This window comes from Martes martes (genome assembly GCF_963455335.1).
Source record: "Martes martes genome assembly, chromosome: 8".
Lineage (NCBI taxonomy): Eukaryota > Metazoa > Chordata > Mammalia > Carnivora > Mustelidae > Martes > Martes martes.
Genome location: NC_137895.1, coordinates 28,756,316 through 28,781,163, shown reverse-complemented (window position 1 = coordinate 28,781,163; position 24,848 = coordinate 28,756,316). Strand labels below are relative to the sequence as shown.

General features: G+C 36.9%; 1 protein-coding gene and 1 pseudogene across 5 annotated transcripts in view; one reads left to right on the top strand and one right to left on the bottom strand.

The window, feature by feature from the left end:
- DCN (decorin) overlaps positions 1-24,059 on the bottom strand; it is a 44,785-nt gene extending 20,726 nt beyond the window's left edge. For 2 of the 4 annotated variants that reach the window (XM_080810436.1, XM_080810433.1), the window contains exons 1-3: positions 23,684-24,059; positions 19,324-19,570; positions 5,057-5,169 (exon numbers count right to left, since the gene is read on the bottom strand). In XM_080810436.1, coding sequence (XP_080666562.1) covers positions 5,057-5,169; positions 19,324-19,537 — 327 coding nt within the window. In that variant the 5' untranslated portion in view covers positions 19,538-19,570; positions 23,684-24,059. Of the gene's footprint in view, positions 1-5,056; positions 5,170-19,323; positions 19,571-20,433; positions 20,692-23,683 lie in introns of those variants that run through there. The other 2 variants (XM_080810435.1, XM_080810434.1) reach the window with 1 other exon arrangement.
- LOC308347825 (large ribosomal subunit protein uL22-like) lies at positions 106-652 on the top strand (annotated as a pseudogene). Its single transcript has one exon. The product of its transcript is annotated as a large ribosomal subunit protein uL22-like (transcript).
- Positions 24,060-24,848: the final 789 nt, after the last annotated feature.

Sequence of the window (24,848 nt, the reverse complement as noted above, 5' to 3'; positions counted from 1 at the left end):
TAAACCAGAAAAAGAGTCAAAGGTGAACCTTAGCTATTCTTCAGCAGATCAGCTGATGAAAAGCAGAAAGCTCTTCCTGTAAACAACCCAAGGTGATCTCCAAAAATGGTTCACTCTTCACTTGGCCCAGAAAATCCTACAAGATCATGCAAATCAAGATGTTCGAATCTTTGTGTTTGCTTTAAGAACGCATATGAAACTGCCTAAGCCATCAAGGGCATGCATATCAGGAAAGCCACCAAGCATCTGAAGGATGTCACTTCAGGGAAGCCATGTGTGCCACCCGGTCCCTACAATGGTGGAGTTGGTAGGTGAGCCCCTGGCCAAACAGCCAGTCTGGACACAGATGGCCCCAAAAGAGTGCTGAATTCTTACTGCACGTGCTTAAAAATGCAGAGAGTATTGCTGAACTTAAGAATTGTAGATTCTCTGGTCATTGAGCACATCCCAGGGAACAAAGCTCCCAAGATGCAGTGTTGAATTGACAGGACTCATGGCCGAGGAACCCCTCCCTACAGGAGCTCTCCCTGCCATACTGAGATGATCCTAACTGAAAAAGCAGAAAGGTCTTAAACCAGAAGAGGCAGTTGCATAGAGGAAAAAGATATCCCAGAAGAAACTGAGGAAACAAAAATTTATGGCCTGGGAGTAAATTCTGCATGAAACAAATTTAAATAAAAGTAAAAACAGAGAAGAAGAAAAGGAAAGGTAAAAGACAAGCAGAATCAGTTTATCATGACTTTGCAAAGATGGGATAGAAGTCAGAGGAGGAGAGATAAATTGAAGCACAGCCTCAAAAACCAGGATGACCTACTTCTTTGGTAACTAAAGAAAAAGGGATCTAGCCTGGGAGGTAGGGGAGAGGTGATGAAGAAGGTGACTGGCAACGGAAATGGGTGGAAGTAGTAATAAAAGCATTTTCACCACCTTCATCCAAGAAGGAGATCGAAAGAAACAAACTTGCAGTTATGAAGTGTCTAAGGACAGGGGAGGTAAGGTACAACAGGATGACTATAGCCAACATTGTGGCATGGTATAGTTGAAGGCTGCTAAGAGAGTAAGTCCTAAAAGTTCTCCTCACAAGGAAAAAAACATTTTTTTTCTTTTCATATATATGTGTGTATATATACAAATACACACGTGTATGTGTATATGTGTATATGTGTATGTGTACACATACACGTATATATACACATACATGCGTGTATGTGTATATATACACACATATATGTGTGTATATATATAAATATATATAAATAATATTATATATGGTGGATGTTAACTAAACTTATTGTGGTGATCATTTTGCAATATATGAAGTCATTATTCTATACATCTTAAACTTACACACTGCTGTATGGCAATTATAGTTCAATAAAATTGGAAGAAAATAATCTTGAAACCTGACTTAATATGATGTAGTTTTCTCCAAAGTCACTTATATACAGTTTACACTGCATCAGGTATGGTTTTAAGGAATTGTATGGTTACTATCATATTTATAGGCAATTAATGGACTCAATTCACAGTGCTCCTGAGTTTCAGTCTCAACATTTGGCTCTTATTTGTGAGTGACGATGAATGTGCGTGACTTATAGTGTGTGACTAAGTAACCTTTCTGTACGCGGGTATCCTCTTCTGTATAAAGGGGTCATGAAGAGTGTCCACCTCAAAAGAATGGTTGTGAAAATTAGTAAGCGAATGTGAATAGGTATTAAGCCTAGTATATAGTAATTGCTAGACAAGTATTTACTATTATTCAATCTTTAACAATATTTTATTTTTAGTTAAAAAAAAATCTCCCCGACTAGATTTTTTAAGCATGAGTTCAAAGGAAATATATTAAATGTACTCTTACGCAGGATATACTACTCATCAGGAGACACAGAGTCTAAATTGATAAAACTACTGAGAAGAGAGGAAGCGTTCAGTCAGATCCTTTCTATTTTAATCGTTGCTGAAGTTTCACTTCTTCTCCTCCTTTTCATTCAAGTGTGGCTCTCCCGGCTGAAATTATAATGTTTATTTGCATAATAACAAGGATAGAAACTGTCATGAATGAAAGAGTAAGAGACAAATAGCTGTTTAACATCCTCTGAAGAGTTGGAAGCTCTAATAAACTCTTCCTCTCCTCCATGCGTACTTTGAAGTAGAAAGAAAGAGATCGCTAAGATGGTAGTTGCCTAAAACATACAGAGAAAGAGACATGGAAAAGAAAGAACATATTATTACAAATGCCAGATTTAATGACCGTGTCACAGAACCAGATATCTCTTATTGAAGGCCACGTGGAGTTTAAATAAATTATTCAGATTATACTTAAAAACACAGAAAGTTAGGATTAGAGTAAGAGAATTTTCCTCCCTTAAAACAATAGCTTTAGGGTAAACTTATACAAATAAAATGAAGTTTTAAATTTTAGTTCATTGAAAATCATATTCATTTTTTCTTAATTAATCATTTAACATATCCGGTGATAGTTTAAATAGTCCTTGACAAACCTTGTTGATATCACCATTGGCCCTCTCCCAGGGAAAGCATACCAGGGAGGCGGAGAAAAGGTGGGTCGGGGCTCAGGCCTGGCATCCTATCAGTGAAGATGGATCCCACTGGTTCAAGATTTGAAATTCTCTAGCTCAAGCCTTATCTTCACTTTTTCTAGACTTTCACTCTAGCCACCTTCTATATCTGCTTATTTTCTTCTTTCCTTTCCTTTTGTAGAGAAGACCCTCTTTTCCTTCTCTCCCTTTCCAAATTCTGCCAACCCTCTAAAAAACCCTTTGTCCCATATTCTTTCAAATACTGGTCACCTGATGTAGGATATGTCTGATCTGTCTAGTAGCATTCACTACTGACATTACACTGGTCTCCTATGGTTGGACACTTCAATAAACTGACTATGCCGTTTTATTTGCCACTTTTGTTTATATTAGTTGTTCCCTAGAGAATCTTAAAATCTTAAGGAAAAAATCTTTACACCTTCTAAGAATATGGTATTGCTTTTCTCATCCTAGCTGTCAGAAAGTTGGTATCTAAATCTTGTCCCGATTATACTAATTCTGTAACATAGTATGACCAGTTTATTTTACATTACATTATTTCCCTTGAATCTATATTTCTTATTCTAAAGCATACCAGCCAGATGATTTATTTTTATATTTACACATATTGACTATTATTACTATATATCCCTTCAATTATCTTCTACAATGGCTACAAGAACTAAATGGATCTGAAATTAGAGTTTTCTGTTTATACTCCCAACCTTAAAAATGTATTTCTCTGATAGTCATCATAATAATCTATAAACTTATCTCTACATATAGGTCACTCATAACTAAGCAATTCTCTCCATTGTTTTCTGAAAATTCTAACTCTATACATTTTTTTAAAGGATTTTATTTATTTGACACAGAGAGACACAACAAGAGAGGGGAACACAAGCAGGGGGAGTGGGAGAGGGAGAAGCAGGCTTTCCGCTGAGCAGGGAGCCCGATGCTCAATCCCAGACCCTGGGATCATGACCTGAGCCAAAGGCAGACACCTAATGACTGAACCACCCAGGTGCCCCCTATACATTGTATTTTTAATGTTGAGCAAAACTCTGCTTCCCTGAAATTTCCACTCAATTGTCAAGAGGACAATTCTGTCATCTTATAGTTGAAGTAAGTAAATTCAATTTCTCTTTTCCAGCACTGCCCTTCAAAATTGTCACTCATGACCTCTTTCACTCAGTTTGGGCATCCATATCTCTGTCAACTGTGCCTATCAGACACAGTTTCCAAATTCTTTATCCTCATGATAACCATTCTGAGGATACTCAACAGTTTATGCCCTCCTTAAAATGTCTTGCCCAGGACCAGACTTAATACTTCAAGAGTGGTCTACCAGAGTAGAATACAGAGACAGTGAGACTTTCAGTATTTATTTTGGGCGTTGAAGGTTGGCTTATTGTGCAATGATATTCTGAGGGGAAACTACATTCTATTTATCTCACAGGTAGAGAGCTGGATTAGAGCATACAGTTTATTGGGATTCTGATCCCCTACCTGAAAAGACAATGCATTTACTCTGACAGAAGGCTGCCTTAGCAATGCTGAACCCTATTTGATGGGGTTGGTCATCCTCCATTTACCACATACCTTCTCCCAACTATAGTTATACTCATTCTTTGTTCTTTGTGACCTTCCTTTGTGTCCTAGGAAGATAAACTCTGGGGACTACTTCACCCAGATGATCTTGACCCTGGCCCCCAGTTAGGTTCACCTATAGAAGACACAGACAGGAAATAAGGAGGTAGGACTACAGCTCCCCACCTCTTTCAAGGTGGGCTTGGGTGTTTCATAATGCTCTGTTGGTTCCTATACCCCTCTCTAAATCATCCCTTCAGTAAAGCCTTCTCTGTGAATACTTTTGAGAGTGCCACCAATTCTCTGCTGGAATCCTGTCTGGTAGACTGGATGTGTGACATAATAGAGTAGAGGTAAGTAAAAATCACAATTAAAACACAGATACAGATAAGAATGCAATAAGCATAGTTCTAAATATAAAGCAAGATATAGATATATAGATATTTGAAGATAGAATTATATTTACTAAGTAAAATACAGATGGCTAACCCTTTTTCTCTTGGTGCTGATCTTTGAGCCTTTACAACATTGGTACCTCTTAGAAAACTAATGAAAGAAGACCAAAGAGATAAAATAATACTAAGATCAGTAATCCATTTTGTATTTTGCTCCAATATTGAAATAGAATCTACCTAGGAAGATAAAGACTTTTATTCATGAAATGTAAGAGAAAACTAAGATATGAAGTATTTTTTAGGATGCAAAGACCAAAGATATATGGGGTAAATATAAGAAAATTGGCTGATTTCTTTTAGCGGTTAATGAAAATGATGCTTTGCTCCCCTCTCACCCCCTAAATAGAGAATTTAATAAATGCTTCTGTGCTTATTTATTACCATATAGTACTCCTAGCCTTGTATTGAAGAATCCTGTGAGTCAGATCTTGTTACAACTCAAAAACAAGCAAACAAACACAGAACTCTTACATGAAGGTTCTTCAGATTCTTGAAGTCCCCATCTTTGATTTCAGTTATTTTGTTGTTTTGCAAGTCAAGCAGCGTAGTGTCAGGGGGAAGATCTTTTGGCACTTTTTCCAGACCTTGAGTGATGGTAAAAGAAATATGCAGTCAGTAAGAAGGGCACAGGACCACAGAATCACAAAGGATGTGCTCACAAAAAATCAATGTTGCAATGAAAGTTTTACCACTACCATATTTTTCTTCTTCTAGGAATTACATCGACTGTAGTTTAAAATATCTGCTTTATCCTTTCCAAAGAAGTCAAATGCTCTATATATTTTTAAAATTATACACTGACCACATTATTTTTCCCATGTAATTACTTTGCTGTGTAAAACTAAAATTCATATTTTGTAAGAGAGTGGCTGAAAATTCTCAGGGCACATTAGGGTGTTACCTCCTTGTTCTTGTTTTAGAAAATAATTCCTTTGATCAGTGTTAAGTGCACGTGATTTCTAAATTTATGCCTTTCTACATAAATATACCATTTAGTAGAGAAGAGCTTTAGCCAAATCATTGAAGAGCCATCTGACCTAACCTACCATTGCCATAGAGGTACATTCAAAATGCTTCTCTCTCTTCCATTGGCTTTGTTTCATATTGATGTAGGAAGTTAAGCAGAAATTTGATATTCTATTAAAATTCTATCAGATTCATGTGATCTTTTCTGTATTTGAGATTGCATAACATACATCAGAAACGTTTTTCCACCTCTCCATCGTACTTGAAACTGGAATTCTTTCATTCACTCAACAAAGCCTATAGAATACCTCCTAGACTGGGAACACGGCATGACCAAGACAGAAATTGCCCACATCCCTGTAGAAAATATAATTAATCGACAGCTTTCAATTAAAAGGGAAACTGTAACAAGGAATGCAAGTGCTATGTTGGGAGGATGTCTTTTCAGTTTTGAACCTTACGTAAGTGTATGCGGTTCAATTATCATGGTAGTCATGGTGCTATCTTTTGGGTCTTCCATGAAAATTACAGAAAGTGTATCTGAAATCACCTACCTTCTGAGTTCTCTGCAAATACTTTTTTACTCACATGGGTCTGTTGATAGTGGGGAAAAAATATCTAGTACCCAATTCAGAGATCAACTGTTATTATAAATTTAAATATCAAAATGCATGTGATTCTAAACATACATAAATATATTCCAAGAACTTACTACAGAAACAGTTCACAGAGAAATGACAAGAGTGAAGTGTTTTCAGTGATAAACAGCTATCTTGTAGGAGGATTTTTAACTGCATTATGCAGTCATGATCACTGCCATTTTCAGAAATGTCAGTTGGATAATTTCATGCAATTAGGAGTGGCAGTCTTCTGCCAAATCTTTGATAATTAGTGTTCTCCAACCAAGTAAAGACACATTGCCTTTCATTTGGAAAAAAAAAATTAACTGCCTACATTTCATTATTACTCCATGGGCTTCTTTGTCAAAGTTTTAATTTCCACTTATGCTCACTTTTATACATTATTGAACTTAAATCCTAGTGACTCTCTTAACATTTGTTCAAACCTAAAGTGCAGATAAATTTCAGTTGTGGAGGGAAAAAATGATATATCTGCTTGGCTAACAATTTTGGTTATGTCGTCCTCCTAGAATTTTAGGAACTTCTTGGGGTGAATTGTATACATTATTTTTTCGGAAGATTTAGCATAAAAAAATCTTTAAGCTTGGGATCTTCACATTTTAGTGCTTAGAAGGTCATTTTAATGATTAAAATCATAACCCTACCATCTTCTCTGAGTTACTAGTAAATTTATATCCATCTCAGGGATTTTACATATTCATATTTTTATAAAAACTTTGTATTTATTCTAACATCAGATGCAAGAACATACTGTTACATTTAGGGTCTAGCCAGGGCATGGTGTTGTCAACTAGCTTTCTCAACAGCTACAGGCAGAGTAAAACAGTGACATTATCCTAAGTTATGAGTTCTTAGAATGTCACAAAGGGAAGGACTATTAAGTAACAGCTAGTCTATGATTCCAAATGCTGATCAGATAGACTCTACAATGAGGTTCTTATCAGTCTATATCGAAATTAGAAAAACAATTGAATGCAATGAAGTTAGTTTTAATATAAATTACACACACACACATACTCACATACATGGATACACACATTTCTGAAACTAGCTTCTGCTTCTGTATTAAACATACCTTCTTAAAAATCATTATAATAAGCAGATGGCAGGTTGTTGTTATTTTGTTGAATTTGGTTTCGACCGTATAAGAAATTAATTTGTTCAACATTCAAACAATCTCACTGGCCCCGGAAATTAAAGAACTTCTAAACTAGTCCAATACTCCCTTTTATGGGTAAAGAAACAGAAATCAAATGAAATTATATGGCTTCACTAAGGTGTCTCATGTTTAATCAAAACCAAGAACAAGATGGTATGAGACCTCACTCTAGACTATGCGACATACCATATATACTTGTAAACACTGTGTATATATTTTTTAAAGTTAATCTGTACTGTTCCTTGAACATACTGTGCTTATTCTTAACTATTCGTTTTTGCTTTTATTCTTATAATTTATGTTTTATGGACTATTCCACCCACTCATGTCCTTCTAGCTTCATTCTCACAACCTCTAAAAGTGCTCTAACAACCCCTTTACCCCTCTTCTCTAGAATATTCATCCTAACCTCACCAGACAATGGCGACCACACAGCCCCTGCCAAACTCCTGTTTGTATATAAGCTCATGAGGTATTGTCCTGCACTTTAGTTTTCTTTCTTTTCTATAAGTTCTGGAAGAGCAGGGACAAATGACTATATTTCATGAGAGTTGTGATCTTACCACTTCATATATAAAGGCATCTTTTTGATTGATTAGGGTTTTTTTAAAGATTTTATTTATTTATTTAACAGAGAGAGAGAGAGAGAGAGAGATTCCAAGTAGACAGAGAAGCAGGCAGAGAGAGAGGGGGAAGCAGGCTCCTTGCTGAGCAGAGAGCCTGATGTGGGGCTCCATCCCAGGACCCTGAGATCATGACCTGAGCCAAAAGCAGAGGCTTAACCCACTGAGCAACCCAGGCACCCCAATTGATTTATTAGTTTTAACATCATAGTCTGTCCTGCTGCCCCATGGTGAGAAGTTCATGGCCATGGCTTCAAGATCTTTCCTGCTATGTTTTGGTACAATCCTCTCTTCAGATCCTGCTTTCGCAATGGTTCTTACTTTCATTGGAAGTACTTGAATATAACTGGCTATAATAATAATGATTTTCCCTCTGTTTCTTGGTTGGCCAGAAATATTTTAGGAATAAATGTTACCATCAAATATGTCATCTCCATTATCTGCATCTGAAAATTTCTCTCAATGTCTTCTGTGTCTTTGACATATCTGTGAGGAACTTTTGGCTACATGTGTCTGAATGATACTATCCTTCCCGTCCCACATGATAACTGATCCAATGGTCCAGTTTCTCAGTGTGACAAATATTTCTCATGGGAAGAGACCAATTATAAACCCTTGGATGGAGAAACAGACCCTCATTTATGCATAGGTATTGTCAAAAACAATCAAGCAAATAATGAATATTGAATCTGGTTAAGCCTCTAGATGTAACTCCCAATTTAGAAGAAACAGTCAAAGGTACATGCTTAAGTCTGCTAAAGAAATGGATTCAACAATGCTAATTTAAAAATGGATGGAATATATAAACAGATATTTCTCCAAAGAAGACATCCAGATGACCAACGACACATGAAAAGATTCTCAAGGTGCCTGGGTGGCTCAGTCTTTAAGGGTCTGCCTTCAGCTCCGGTCATGATCCCAGAGTCCTGGGATCGAGTCCCACATTGGGCTCCCTGCTCAGCAGGAAGCCTGCTTCTCCCTCTCCCACTCCGCTTGCCTGTATTCCCTTTGTCACTGTGTCTCTCTCTGTCAAATAAATAAATAAAATCTTAAAGATTCTCAACATCACTCACCATCAGGTACATGCAAATTAAAACCATGAGATATCACCTTATCACCTGTCAGAATGGCTAAAATCAACAACACAAGAAAAAAAAGGCATTGGTGAGGATGTGGAGAAAAAGGAACCTTCTTGCCCTGTTGATGGGGATGCAAACTGGGGCAGCCAATGTGGAAGACAGTATGGACGTTCCTCAAAAAATTAAACATAGAACTACCTTACGATCCAACAATCACACTACTGGGTATTTACCCAGAGAATACAAGAACACAAATTCCAAGGAATCTATACACTCCCATGTTTATAGCAGCATTATTTGCGATAGCCAAGATACGGAAGCAGCCCAGGTGTCCACCGATTAAGAAGATGTGATATCTATCTATATAGATAGATAAATAGATAGCTATAGATATTTTTATATCATACAGATATAGATAGAATATTATTCAGCCATTAAAAAGAATGAAATCTTGCCATTTGAAACGACATGGATGGAGCTAGAGAGCGTAATGCTAAGTGAAATAAGTCAGTCAGAGAAAGACAAACACATGATTTCACTCATAGGTTGGAATTTAAGAAACAAACAAACATGTAAAGGAGAACAAAAGAAGAGACAAATAAAGACACAAACTCTTAATTACAGAATGTAAACTTAATTACAGAAAGTAAACCAGTAGGGAAGAGGAAATGCAACAATTCAGCAGATAAACTGCAAAGAAACTGTAAGAAAAAGTAAAAAAATATGTTTTCCAAACGTATAGTTTAAAAGAGACTTAAAAGTTATTTAAATGATTGCAATGTGTGTACTTCATTCGAATCCTAATTCACACGAACTGTAAAATAAACCGTTTCTAATATTTATGAGATAATTGAAAATGTGTACACAGAATGAATATTTGATATTAAATAATTTTAAATTTTAGATGTGATCTGATAGTTATGATCGTATTAATTAAGAGCTTTCATCTCTCAGAGAAACGTATGGATATATTGTTGGATAAAATGATGTGACATCTGGAATTTGCTTCGAAATAAAATGGAAGGGGGAAGGTGGGTGAAGATACATAGAAAAATACTGGCATTATTTGATCCTTGTTGAAAGCTGGGTGACAGGTGAACCAGAGTGTCTCACTTTATAGGTTTGTTTCTTTTTTTTTTTTTTTTTAAGATTTCATTTATTTATTTGACAGAGAGAGAGCTTGAGCAGGGGGAGTGGGAGCGGGAGAAGCAGACTCCCCGCCGAGCCGGGAGCCCCACACGGCGCTCTATCCAGAGATTTCGGGATCATGACCTGAGCTGAAGGCAGACGTTCAAACCCCTGAGCCACCCAGGCACCCCTCGTTTTGCAGGTTCTGTATATTTTTAAATGTTTCTCCTATTCTTAACTAAGATTGGTATTTGAATTTTCATCCTGGTTCCTCTTCTTGATCCTTAACATCCCCAAGCAAGTTGCTTCCGCTGTCTAGGCCTCGGTTTTCTTGCATCTTTCACAGAATTTTCATGAGAATTCAGTAAGTTGTTCTACAAAATAATCTCCTACCAGAATGCAGAGCAGGCCCTCCATTACCCACCTGGAATTATCATCAGTACAGAGATGAAAGGGTGCAGCTCCGATTATCTTGCTGATTTTTTAGTCTGTAAATCTGTTTTTTTCCTGGATAACATAATTATAATGCATATTATCCCAAAAGCTGAAATCTGCTCTGCCCACGGATCACATACAGGCTTTTCATTTAAAGCTCTTATTCCTGGGTTGGCTCTTCCTACCAGACCCTGTGTGGTCTTGTTGCCTCCGTCATTGTTCCCACGAAGTTCAGGGTCTCTAAAGAGCTTGTCTACCAAGCTCTGCCTCTGGCTGGTCACCCCTCATTTAGCAAGCATATATTCCCCGAGAAATTACTAAGCTTCCCCAAAGCTGTCCTGGTCCATTTAACTCTAGTTTAATAGTGGTAAGTGGTACGCTCTTTTGGCGCTGTTGTAAACTATCAGTCTTTGTTTATGTTGGGTTATTGGTTTTGGTCAGCATTATCATCTTTAGAATCAGAGGGGCTCTGAGTTCAGATCAACTCAGACACTAACCAAAGATAACTAAGAACATTTACCTTAGCATTCCCTTGCGGCTATCTCTTCATGTGAAAATGCTGAGCATGAAGTAGACCGGGGTAGAAATATTAGAGCTAAAGGTTCTTTCAAGGTGATTAAAAACTTTTATTTCAGTTAAAAATTATTCATTTGAACTGAAAAAAATCCTCAAAGAGTATGAAACCATTAATAATCATTAATACTCAACCTTAAGTATATTTTTACCTTTAGATTTTAAATAGAAAACTTAAGTTCTATGTATATGATCTTATTAACTATATATGATTTTAACTAAGTCACTATTATTGAAATTGATGAATTTTATAGTCATTCCCAAATTATATGGGAAGTAAGATAAGCATTTTAAGTAAAATATTGATTAGCCAGGTAAAATTCGCTTCAAAAAAAATATTCTACAACAGAAAGAAAGCCATCGAGATATGATTCAATGCCTTTCTTACAATCTTAAGTAAAAAGTTTAAGTAACTATGAAATAAAGTTGTAAATTAATGTGCATATAATTGATTTGACCTCTTAAGTAGTTTGCAACTGTTAAGTAATGACCTTCACAGGGATGTATAATATCCGTGGACCTTCTATATATTATACAATTTATGCCTGTGTTTCTCATTATAAATGTATATAAATCCATTTTATATACATATGGAGATAACTGCATTTTCCAAAGATGACATTAATTGTATCTCCCATCCTGGTCCCCAATATCAAATACAAACTAGCCCCAGCCCCACCAAAAGATGAGATCAAATTCTCCTCTTGTGGAATCTGGGATATAATGTCTCTATGACCTAATGGAATGGGCCAGAAGAGACACACAGCGTGACTTCGAAGTCCAGGTCAGAAAAGGTTGTACAGCTGCTACCCAGTTCTTCTGGGACACTTGCTCTGAGGGGCAGCCAGGGGCTAAGGGCTATGTAAAAAAGCCTGTGTAAGCTGAGACCACCCTGCTGCAGAGGCCACGTGAAACACTCCAGCTGACAGAACAGCTGAGCTCACAGGGAACAGCAGCACCAACTCCAGCTACAAGAGTGAGCTGTCTTGGGTGTGGAGCCCAGGCTAGACTCCCCATGGCCATGGCCCCAGCCAACACTTGACTGCGATGCCTGGGAGACCCCAAGCGAGAACAGCCTTTCTGAGATCTGCTCAAATTTCCTGTACTTAAATAATAAGCAAAATAAAATTATCTTTTTAAGTCGCCAAGTTTTGAGATAAAATGAATTCAGCAATTATAACAGAAGCAGAGTGGTTTTCTAAATATAATTATTTTTCAGTGAACATCCTTTAATATGATTCTATATTTTCCATTCAATACATTATTTCCAAGGCTAGTCTGAATTATTTATTTGTTCTCCCAAATTCTGTAAATGGAAATTTATCTTCTTTAAAATAGGGTTATTTATTGAAGTAAATAAAATTCTACTTAAGATGTTACCAGAAAGTCATTTCTGAAATAAAGTCTAACGAGAATTGCACTTTTTTTTTCAAGTTGTCCCAGTGATGAATAGCATGGTTCTGCTAGCAAATGTCAACAATCTGGTAAACATCATGTTGGACAAAGGCCAGGTTGTCCTAAGACATGATGCTTTCTTTCCCCCCCCCCCTGCTCTGTGGCAGGGGTCCAAACTCCGAGATTTATTCTTGTAGGTTTCCAATAATATTTTTTATAATGCTGTTTTCAATTTAATAATTAGGACAGTGGTGATACACTTCAGTTTTTGGCACGTGACATGACATGTTGGAGCCTCAGCTCCATCAAAAAACCTTTCCTCTATTCAAGGCAGGCATGTTTCCTTATTTCCCTCTTAAAAATGGCAATTTGATTGGGGTGGCAGTTGGATCAGCTTTCAGAAATAGGAGTTTTCCCCCCTTCAATTTGATTCTTTTTTCAAATAAACCCAAGGAAGGTTTAACCTTCCTGGTTCTATGTATGGTCACCCTCCAAACAAAACAAATGAATAAACAAAGAAAAGCAAAAATGCTGTGTACCACAGCTCCATGACTCTTAATTCCCACTTAGCCATGTTCCCTCCTTTTTCCCAGCTTGACAGAAAGAGGAAGTTGTAGAACTATGCACTCATCCAACACTAGGTCCCGGATATGTTCACTTACTCGTTAGACATTTATTGATGTTGGGCTATCCACCAAGTAGAAGGCATTTTATTGAGTAGAAGATATACAGAAATAACTTCTCACTATGCTTCCCTTCTGGTAGAGAAAGTAAATGTATACATAGATAAATAAAATATACTGAATCATTATTATATACTATATATTTGATTAATACAGAATAATCAAGGCAAATATGGATTACAGTGAACCCACAGACGTAGGAAAGCTGCAGAGATCGCCTCAAAGCAATCTGCAGACTAAGTCAAGGGTTTATTGAATCTTGAGTGTCGTAGTGTAGTTGCTAGAGGGCTTTCTCCTTTTACTAAGACTGAATTGAAAACTGGAATAATTCTTCTTTATCCTTATTTTTAAGGGAAATATATAATCTTCTTGCTACTCTTTGAAGGAGAAAACTTCAGATTAGAAGTTCTCCTGCACTTCTTTTACCCAGGGAATTGATATTCTTGCAACCTGTCCCCATCCTGTCTCCTGGAGCCAGGAGGATCTTCCAGAAGTGAATGCCTCACAGCTGCAGTCTGATCAAATGCCTTGATCCCACACAGCTGCCGTTCTCTCCCTCCTGGGACTGAGAAGGAAACCAGGGATATGTCAGTTCTCAGTCAGGTCAAGAAGACAGATGCTTCCTTTGGCTTTCTCTGACTCCTCTCTTCCTCCTCCCCATCTTTAACCCCTGGTGTCAGGAACGTTGGCCATCTGGGTCACATGAGAATTCTTCCTGCTGCGTCTAATGATCTGCCATGCTCCACCCTACCCAATATGAATTTAGGCAACCCACTGGGCATGCTCTGTGCACAGCCTCCTTCCTGTGCCACGTCTTAGGCACACCCTTTTGATGCATCCGAGACTCCTAATGAGGGTCACCCTACGTCCCTGCTGCGGCAGAGCCAGATATAAACTATAAAAGCAACTGAGCTTCCAGCATTCTCTCTGCCCCTCTACAAAATAGCCCTAATTTATTCTTCGGAGTTGATTTCACAGAGGAGGTCTAATAGTTCATTTACCTCACATATAACATTTGCTTCTGGAAAACCAGTTTCCCCAGACAAGAAATAAGCTATCGCATGTATGTCCCAAGGGGTAGCTACTGACAAAACCCTCACCAGTTGAAGCAAAATGATTAAAAAGAAGAAAACTAACTCTATGCAGTGTAAAGGGCTGTGGGTTTCTGTCTTTCTTTCTTTCTTTCTTTCTTTCTTTCTTTCTTTTTTTGTTGTTGTTGTTAAGGCATTTTTAAATCTAAAATATCCTTTGCCACATGAAGTACATTTTAGGAACCAGTAGTGATTTGCACTGCTTTTACATGGCAAAATAAAATGTTACATCTTCCAACATCATCTCTGGAGAGCCAAATATGTGGGTTGTGAATCATTTATGATTATAAAATATACAAATATTTCACTGTTCTCTACTTCACCTAACCCATTTTGTTCAAAGGAATGGTGTTTGGAGAAGGCTGAATTGCTTGATAATTGTACAATTTTCTAATACGTGTCTATCTATAGTTGGAGGGGATGTGGTCCTATTCAGGAGGGAGGGGAGAGAAGGTGCTACTTTGTGTTCAGCTCTACAGGCCATCCACTTCTCAGAGATTCTCGGTTTCAAAGAAAAATAAAAGAACATTATGAGGAATAGCCTCATGTCACTAGCCAACTTTGTCTGAAATGGTAAACTAAATAGAACAGTATGGTAGACACTCTTATCAATATTTTCTATTCTTACCTAATGAAATGTGGTATATTCCCATTTATCCAATGAAAGTTTCAATGTAAAGCAGGACTTGAGTTCAGAGACGTTGAACTGCAAAACCCAAGTTCTTGCAACTATTAAATCATTTTAAAAGCTATTTAAATTCTTTTGAAATTTGCTTATAAGAAATGCATCAAGGGGCTCCTGGGTGGCTCAGCAGGTTAAGCATCCGAGTCTTGATTTCGGCTCAGGTCATGATCTCAAGGGTCTTGAGAATGAGCTCTGCACTGGGCTCCAAGTTTAGCATAGAGTCTGCTTGAGGATTCTTGCTCTCCCTTTCCCTCTGTCTTTCTCCCTACTCTCTGTCTCCCTCAAATAAATCTTTAAAAAAAATTTTTTTTAAGATTTTATTTATTTATTTGACAGACAGAAATCACAAGTAGGTGGAGAGGCACGCGGTTGGGGTGGGGGGGAAGCAGGCTCCCCGCTGAGCAAGGAGCCTGATGCGGGGCTTGATCCCAGGACCTGGAGATCATGACCCGAGCTGAAGGCAGAGGCTTAACCCACTGAGCCATCCAGGCACCCCTTTAAAAAAAATTTTTTTTAAAGAAATGTATCAGTAACTATTACTTTAATTTGGAAGAATAGTCAAAAAAAACAATGCTTCAGCTTATTTCATCTACCAGGGTTGATCTGCCTTTTAGCAGCAAGATGGAAGTCGGTACAAAATAATGCTACCTGGTAACACTTGAGCCCAAGATGAATGGTTACATAGTAACACTTGAGCCAAGAGTACACATCTAACTAAGGGAACTGTTTGCCTTCAAAACAGTACACAAAACATCATTCACTCACAAGATCAATATTAAGACACTTCAAAAATATTTGACAACATTGTAGGCTTATTATTTTAAGGTAACCCATAGATTGTTGAATTTCTTAATCTTACATTTATTTGTTTTATAATTTCTACATTTAAGAGGAAATTGCTTTATGTCTCAAGAGGATAGATTAAAAAAGAGAGAGAGAGAGAGAGAAGACAGGGATCTCATTCAGTTCTGCCTCAAACGGCAATCTAAATTACAATAAATTCAGCCAAACAACTTGGCCAGTATCTATGGAGTGTTCATTAGTTTCTTTGACAGGTGAAAATATGTTTATTTTCTCAATCCCCCATGCTAGAGAAAAACATACATAATGCTATTCTGATAAATTGGAATGAGGAGGACTAAAACAGTCCATGTATCTTCTTGAACACCTCAAATTTTCCTATGGGCTAATTATTCAATTCCAATTTCACAGTTTTTACTTCTTAGCTTTGATGTAGAACTGCTTAAAAAATTGATGTTGTTTAACTTTGCCAAAAATACTTCTTAGCAGCAAAAATAGTCAAACATTTTAGTAAGAAATGTTTGCTTTTTTTAAATATTGTTTAGTTATAAGATGGCAAAGGACTACTGTCCTTCAACTCTGTAGCTCCCCTTTGCTCATTAAAAGCTCTGGCAAGGGGGTGCCTGGGTGGCTCAGTGGGTTAAGCCTCTGCCTTCGGCTCAGGTCATGATCCCAGAGTCTTGGGATCAAGCCCTGCATCTGGCTCTCTGCTCAGCAGGGAGCCTGCTTCCTCCACCCCCTTCTGCCTGCCTCTCTGTCAAATTAAAAAAAAAAAAAATTTTTTTTAAAAAAAGCTCTGGCAAGGATAATCCTTAATAAAACATTAGCCCTTGATAAGGATAAGCATTCACTTTTCTCATCCCAAAGTGCATAACATTTTCTTCTCTATTAAAATAACTCAAGTTTCATGTTCAGATCACTAAATAATTAAAAACAAAAACAAAAAAATAAACTGCATGTCTTCACGATGAATAAGATTGACTATTTCTCCTTCCTTGTTTTTTTTCTACATATCTTCCACCTTTCACTCCATACAGTCATCACATAGAAAATTTATGTTGAGAGTCCACTATGAGCCAGGCACCACACACAAATAATAGAATCTCTAAGGCTGGCTGTAATCTTTCTTCAGATGAAGATGTCAAGTCTCCAAAGAATGCCAAGAACATAGAGTGAGAAGTTTGATGGTAGTGGAGAGTGTCAATAGAGTGTTTTCTTTAAAGATGAACAGATTGTTCTTCCTTTTCAAGATGTATTTTCTGTTTTAGAAATATCCGATCAAAACCTCCCATAATATATTTAAACATAAATTTAATAAAAACTAAAAGTAACTTAGATGAGACTACTGCTCATGGGAACTTGGTTCCCTTCACGTGGTAGGGTTTCCCAAAACAAATCATTAGTATAATCTTCGCTATGTCCTTGGTATATAGGGTCAGTCAGCCTTTTCAAGGAATGCTATGCACTCTGGGCTCTTAGATAAAAGGTAAAATGTAGAAAACGTCCTCATCCAAAAACAACACAAAATAAATGAAACAAAATAATAACAAGGACATCGAGGAAACCAAGTCATGAGACACCCAAGTCAATGAACTTGACGTTTCTGGAGACCGGATTTTTCTGTTTAGTTTTGAGCAATAGACTTTGGCCTTTTTTATGAGAGTCAACTGGAAAATTATCTCATAGGCTTTCATCAGACTCAAGTTTTATAAGCTACTTATTATGTGAGCAAACTATATTTATGGAAAATAAAACCAATTAAGTGACTGGACAACTCTTCCCTCCTTAAAAATATCAGCTGGTCATTGTTGGCAATATATGTGGTGGAAATAATCAGGGATCCCTTTAACCTTGTTTCCAGAGGCAAAATGAGATTTAATTGGATTCACATTTCTTAGGAACTTGGCCATTTTAATAATTTTTTTAAGTTTACCCCTCATCTATCCATCATATGGTGATTCCAATGTGCAGATATTTTCAACTGCATGATTCTCCTGCCTATAGTAGTAATGCAGGTAATGTCCAGATGCTTACAACAGTTTCTGTAGAATTTGAGAGTGATCTAATCCCCCTTGTAGCAAATATACAATTCGAAAGAGAAATAATCACTGCCAATATCATATCAGACTGACAAGAACAAGGACCATATTTGTCTTCCTCACTTCTTCCTTGCCAGGGCCTACAAGAGATCTGACCCATTGTGGGATCTCAATATACTTGCTGAATGAATGAATGAATCCAGTGAAATTATCCTGTAGCCTTTTTAAAGCCTTTCTACACACTTTCCCCCACCCCGGTGTTAAATGGCTATACAATATGTCCGCATTTAAAAAGCTGCCCTGAATGTTTGATTTTGAGTTGTTACTATCTAACATGATTTATGTTTTCCTGGGTTTCAGCATGTAGTTTATTCCAACTGTAGAGGTTAGTGGCAAATTCTCCTATAAAATACTGCTAGAGAGACCATGTTCTGAATAGATACAGGGTTCCCAAAAGAAGTACCCTGCTAAAAAAAAAAAGAAGAAGAAGAAGAAGTACCCGACTACGCTATGGAGTTTCTTTCATTAGGAATTACACCATGACAGAGTCATTCTGTGAGGACTTTTTGTTGTTGTTTTTTTTTTCCCCTTATAAGAAAATGAACCAAAATGAGAGGGAGAGGGAGAGAGATGCAAATCAACTGTCATGTCAACTATATTCATTCCCTTTGGCCCATCTGCTGGGGCCTCAAAATTTCTGGAGATTTATCTTTTGAGTGTATTGCTCTTGGAATTCCCAGACCAGATTTTTCTTCAAACGTGATAAATCAAGCTGTATACAGTATTAGGCTAAAGATAAATGTCCTGTGATTATATTGAATATTTACACCATATCTTAGTTGTAAAGATTGCTTTTGAAACTTTCTAAAGAATATAAACAGCTAGATTACAAAATGCCAAAGGCAAAACCAAGACCCAGAGATTAAGGGAGTATTTTGGTACTTGAAAGATAATGTTTTGTTCTAAAACTTTACTTGTTTTCCTTCTGATAACTCTGCATACTTTACAATTTAGTAATGTTCAAACTCTGTTATCTGGGCTAAGGCAAGAGTAGAGAGACATCACCCAGGTTTTAACATCTAACATTTCTTTAAAGCAAATCACGGAATTAAAATAAGCCATCCCTTTGGAATCGTGGAACAGGAGACATTATTTGGCTCAAAATTTTATTTTACAGAAATGGGACCATGAAGTTCGGAAAGATTTTTTTTTTTTTTTGAAGTGACTTGCAAAGGTGATGGGAGTCCCAATTTAAAAAAGAAAAAGGTCTCCTAACTTCAAAGCTCCTTCTTTCTATGCTAGCCAGCTTCCTGCACTTCTCCATAGGTGGCGCTGTCTCTCACATTTGGAACTGCAGGATGAAAAGGGAAAATGCTAACCTCTCCAGGAAGCCATTCCTGTGAATGAAGCAAGACAGGTAGAGAGCCCGCACCTACTCACCCAGATCAGAACACTGGACAACTCGCAGGTGACACTGACAGCGGAAGGGACACACAGGTCCCAGAGGCTCTAGGTCAGACTCCACAGGAGCGTGCTCTTCCGGGCCTATCCCAGAAGCCTCATCTTCTAGCATAAAGTCAAATAAGCCTCTCTGTTGGAACGGCCCAGCCCAGGAAACTTGTGCAAGCAGGAGGAAGATGATGGTGGCCTTCATGATTTATCTCATGTATTTTCACAGCCAAGGAACCTAGGAAACAAACGAAAGGTTTAGAAGAGTCGCAAAACCTGGGTACTGCGTTATCTTCTAAAACACCCTACAGTAGAGTGAGTGTAAAGTATTTATATATTATGTGTGTGTGTGTGTGTGTATATATATATATATAAATATATATATATATATATATTTATATATATATATATAAAACAAAAACAACAAAAAAACCTTTCATTTCTTGTTAGGAAGCAGAACACTGAAATGTATTTGAAAGGTACGTAACAGATTATGTACAGCTCTTTACTTAGGAAAAGAAATTTGAATGTAATTTCAATCTGCCTGCTTGAATTTGGGGTCCGGATTGAGACAGTATATTGTATATTCACATCATTTGCAAACTTATCAGGATGATAAACCCTATTGGAATTCTCAGGGCTCACTCAACTCAAGTCAGGCCACAGTCAAATAAAATTTGGTCTATAAACATGAGAGATCTTCAATTCCTGGGTCAGAAATCTCACTAGAAACCAATCTCATCTCCCCATCCCACTGTATTTATCTTGGTCCAGAACTTTCTCATCACTCCCCAAACTATCACAAGAGCTTCCAAATGGTCTCAGCCTTGAATATTTCTTCGACTCCAGGTCTTCCTCCACTCTGCTGCTCAAGTCATGTTCCGAGAATTAGATTTCATTGCCTTCCTAGTCTATGGAAAACTCCTTGTTGACTTCTCAAGGCTTGCCAATAAGGTCCACAACCCCTCTGTGGCCTGTGAGACCATTCGAAATTTGGTACCAACTGATGTTTCCAGCCCAGTTTCTCTCCATCTCCTCTCTCTCCTCCAGTCCCCACCTCAACCCTGCCACTCAAAGCTAAGTGCCATTTAAAATACCTACCTTGCAAGATGGCTGTAAAGACTGAAAATGATAATGGACTTCCCTTGTGGATCCCCTGGCTCATCCAGGCAGGACACTGCTTCCTCCCTCTTCTGTGCCCCAAAGCACGTCGCTCTTACCTCTTTTAAAGAACTTATCACATTATACTGTAATTTGTTTTGCATGCTTGGTCTGTCCCCCCAACTAGAAGATGTACTCCTTCAGGGCGTGTCTTATTATTCTTTGTTCTGTACCCAGGCCTTGCACAACATTTTGCCCATAAATGACTCAATTGACCATCAATTTATTAACAATACAAGTTATTCAGTTTGTTCCAGGCAACCAATGGGTCTGATTTCTTAAAACACAAACTTATCTTTTTTTCAATATCAAGTTTCTAGCCTGACAAAGGTAACAAATGGAAAACCTTAATTTGGTGGAGCACAATTCATTTTTTAAAATAAATCTATGGACCAGTATCTCAAACTGATCATTTTTTATTGAAGCAGCAAACATATATGGGAAATCCTGATTTTTATAGGACTTACATGTTATCTGGTTTTACCTAAAGGGCAATTTTGTAAACAAACATAAGTACGGTTTTGACAAATCCATATCGTATTTATCCATTCATTCGATAAGCATTTACGTACGTACATCTGTCTTTGAGTTGGTGTTCAGCTGGCTGAAGGGAACTACATAGATCTGAATAACAAAGAGTAGTTGATCATGTAGAGAACAAGCAGTTTATTTCTTACTTTATATGTTTTAAAACCCTATGGAAACTGTTCTAAGGATTCCCCAAACACACAGCAGATGTTACCTTTAGTTCCCCCACATCTACTTTGAAAGGTACACTTACAAGGATCCTATTAAAGCTGCCCATTCATAACCAGATGTAAAAAAATGATTTTTAGTCATCAGCCAATTGTAACACATGCAACAAAAACAACAAAACCAAAAAACAAAGACAAAAAAACACACCACTTTGGATGCCCTGACCTCAATGTATCTATCTACATAACTTCTGGAAATTCTTGGCTAGATGCACTAGAGAAGGAAAAAAAATGTTTTTGGATTTCTTGCACTTTTGTTCTTCAGCTTATGTTTATTAGTGAGATATGTGTAAGGCAGTAAATACACAGTACGGGCATATGGCTTCTCATTTAAAAAGTACCACAAAGATTATTATTCACACTGCCCCTTTAAATTCAGTATCAGGTTTTCTCTGGGAGCATGTTCCCACTCAGTTACTGCACAGGCTTTGAACGGAGACCCTATGGTTTTGGCAGTGTTCCCTTGGACTCGATCTAAGGGAGTGGTTTCTGTCTGTTTCACATTAAAATGTAATGTTTACCGTTTACCATGGTTTGCTAGGCTCACATACTTAATATCTTACAATTTTAGAAGAAAAATGAAGCAAAGTAATTGCAGATTTAATAAATCGCAATGAGAATTAATGCAGATGTCGTTTTTTGATCTTTTCTCCAGAACAGAAAATGCCCGGTTGTTTCACCAACCCCAAAAAGAAAATCTTGAACTCTAGCTCAGAGGAATATTATTATTTAAACGTGTTTACTCTTGTTAAAGTTGTTCAAATTCTCTGCACAATATTTTTCTTGATTTAAAACTAAACAGGAGCAGGGAGTTTATAGCTTCCATTACTTATTTTATATCACTTGGTTGCATGTGTGCATGCGCGTGTGTGTGTGTGTGTGTGTGTGTGTGTGTGTGTGTGCATTTTAACCCTGAATGTCCTGGAGAAGAATAATACGTCCAGAAACTTTATACAGATTCCCCCAAGAGATGATTTCTTTTAAATTAGTGCCATCATACTTGAAGACCCAGCATCTTAAAACAATTAATGGGGACTGTTGATATTAATAATTTCTTAATCATTTCCTTCCTTCCTTAGTATATAAGAAAAATAAACAAAAAAGAGCTATGCCCTTGCAGAAACCAAGGAGATTATGAGACAATATACTGCCCAAATTTCATTGAGATTGTTTTAAGCGTTCTCAAAAAATAGGAATCCTTCCTAGAAGCTAATTGCTGAGTATAATGTCACTGGTCCACTAAAGCTAGTCCCCCCAGTTTAGAAGTGTTTCAACAAAAATAATAATTTCTGGCTCCTTAAACTGCTTCAGCTCATTAAATTAACTATATCATTCAGTTCAACATTTGTAGGATATCATTTATGTCTTTGGTATGACTTTCAAAATCAAAATTTAACCCTTAGGAGATAAGTAAAACTATAACTACAGAGCAAAATAAAAATTCCCCAGCACTAGGTGCATGAAAAACCTCAATAATAATGGAAATAATTTAAAAATAGACAATAAAAATGGCATTTATCTATAAGGACTGCTATAGGAAGCATTTGGTTCTTTTTCTGGTCAAAATAGCAATAGGAAAAGAAAAAGCCACAGGAATTTATGTCACTGGGAGCCCACTTAGCCAGTGGTCATTGTGTTACCCTGTTTGGAAATTAACAAGAAAATAACCTACACCCTCCTTTTCAAGTGATGTACCTTACAATAAAATGTCATTTGCATTGAAAATACTGGCTGGGTTTTTTCTTTCTCTATAAGGAATTATGTAGCTAACTGTGAGATTATCTTCAAAAAGCAGCATAAGTATTTTCAATGTTTCTTTTCACCTCTCTGGTGATAATTTCTATTCTTTTCTAGGTTGCAGAAATATACATTTATTTGACTTCTGCAGCTAAGCACCAGAGTTCACATCTCTTGAGTTTTTAAAAGTTCTGAAAATATCAAGAATTCAGGAGGGAACTAAATCCCTTAAAATAATACATATATATATATATATATACACACACACACACACACACATATATATGTATGTATGTATGTATGTATGTATGTATATATATGTATATATACACAGCAACTACAAATAGTATGCTGATCTAAAATATAAATACTTTCTAAAGAGGTAAAACATTTCATTAGTACAAATACAAAATATATCAATATAGACAGTCATGGTGTTAGGTTATACTATTTTTTTTAATAAATATCCTTCCAAGAACAGAAAGAACTAAAACAATGCATTCAACCATTTTACCAAATATTTCACTTTTGTCTTCAAGTAATACTTGTTTAAAACACTGCATAAAGATTATCAAAAGTTTAGCATGATTTTTTTTTCTTTCTTTTCTTTCTCTCCCCAAATAATTCCTTCTGCTCTCAACTTGATCAAAGTTTTATTAGTCTGTAGCAGAGTTCAGGACAATTATTGAAAACCATACCTTTTAATCCGGGGATTTGCCACAGGAGCCCTCAAAGCTGAGAAGTAATTACACTAAATATTCAGCCCAAGCAAAAGAGTTTGCAGGTGTGGAAAGGAGGAGGGGGTAGGTGCTGCTCTGTGACTGTCACTAGGTTGCAAACCTCCTGCTTCTACTCCATAGCACAGTTAAAAAATAAGGTTTCCCTCAATGAACACAATCCGGCTGACACCCACATTAGATCATATGGTAATGATATGTGTCTTGTATTGCTGCCAGAAAGTTTATCGGCCTTTTTTCTCCCCGTTTGCTTTATTCCTTTGGCATCTGCTTAAGATTCTAAACTGCTTATGTGGTATAGAGGGGCAACGTGATTTGAAATTTGTTTTATTGTGTCGATTCATTTCCCGAAAACATTGTAACTAAAGGGTTTGCTTCCCCACCCCCAGTCTTACTCCACTATCCACCCTTTCTAGTCTTGTTTATAAGTAACATTTAGACTTCCGAAATGACAGTTTTTCTGGCTTTCATGATGTGCAAATCTGGCAAATGGAACGAAATTAATCTTGTGGTTATTTTGAATGTGGTCTGCAGAAATACATGAGTAGTTTTATATGAAAATACTCTTTCAGATTCTTACTTGCCCTGGGCTGTTTGTGCAAATTCAAGTACTCTGCCGTGGAGTTTTTCTACGTATTTCGAACGTATTTCTAAAGCGTCCTGGAAGGAAGTCATGGTTTTATATGAGAAGAATGTCACTTTGCTGCTATTATTATTAATTATTATTATTATTTCATTACTCGTAGTTTACAATCTTTCTTGTCATTTACTAGCCATTGGGTTTCTTCTTATTTTTCTAAATAAAACACATAGATACTAGAAATTGGTCATTTTTTAATTTAGCCTGCATATGAAAATTTTGATTTTCATGGACTCTGCTTTTATATAATCCAGAACTTTGAAAAGGCAACAGAGTCTATGGCTCTTTTCAAATTTCAGTAAATAGAAAAAAGAAAGTGTAAACACAAGGAATGATATTTATCTAGCCACTGCAAAGCTTTTTTGAGGTTTTGTAATTCCCTGACTGGATGCTGTTTAATTCTCTCCCTGTGTGTCTCTGTGTTTTGACTTGTATCTCTATGCCCTGGCCCGTAGGCTGTTGTTGCCAGGTGGAAACTTGAAATCA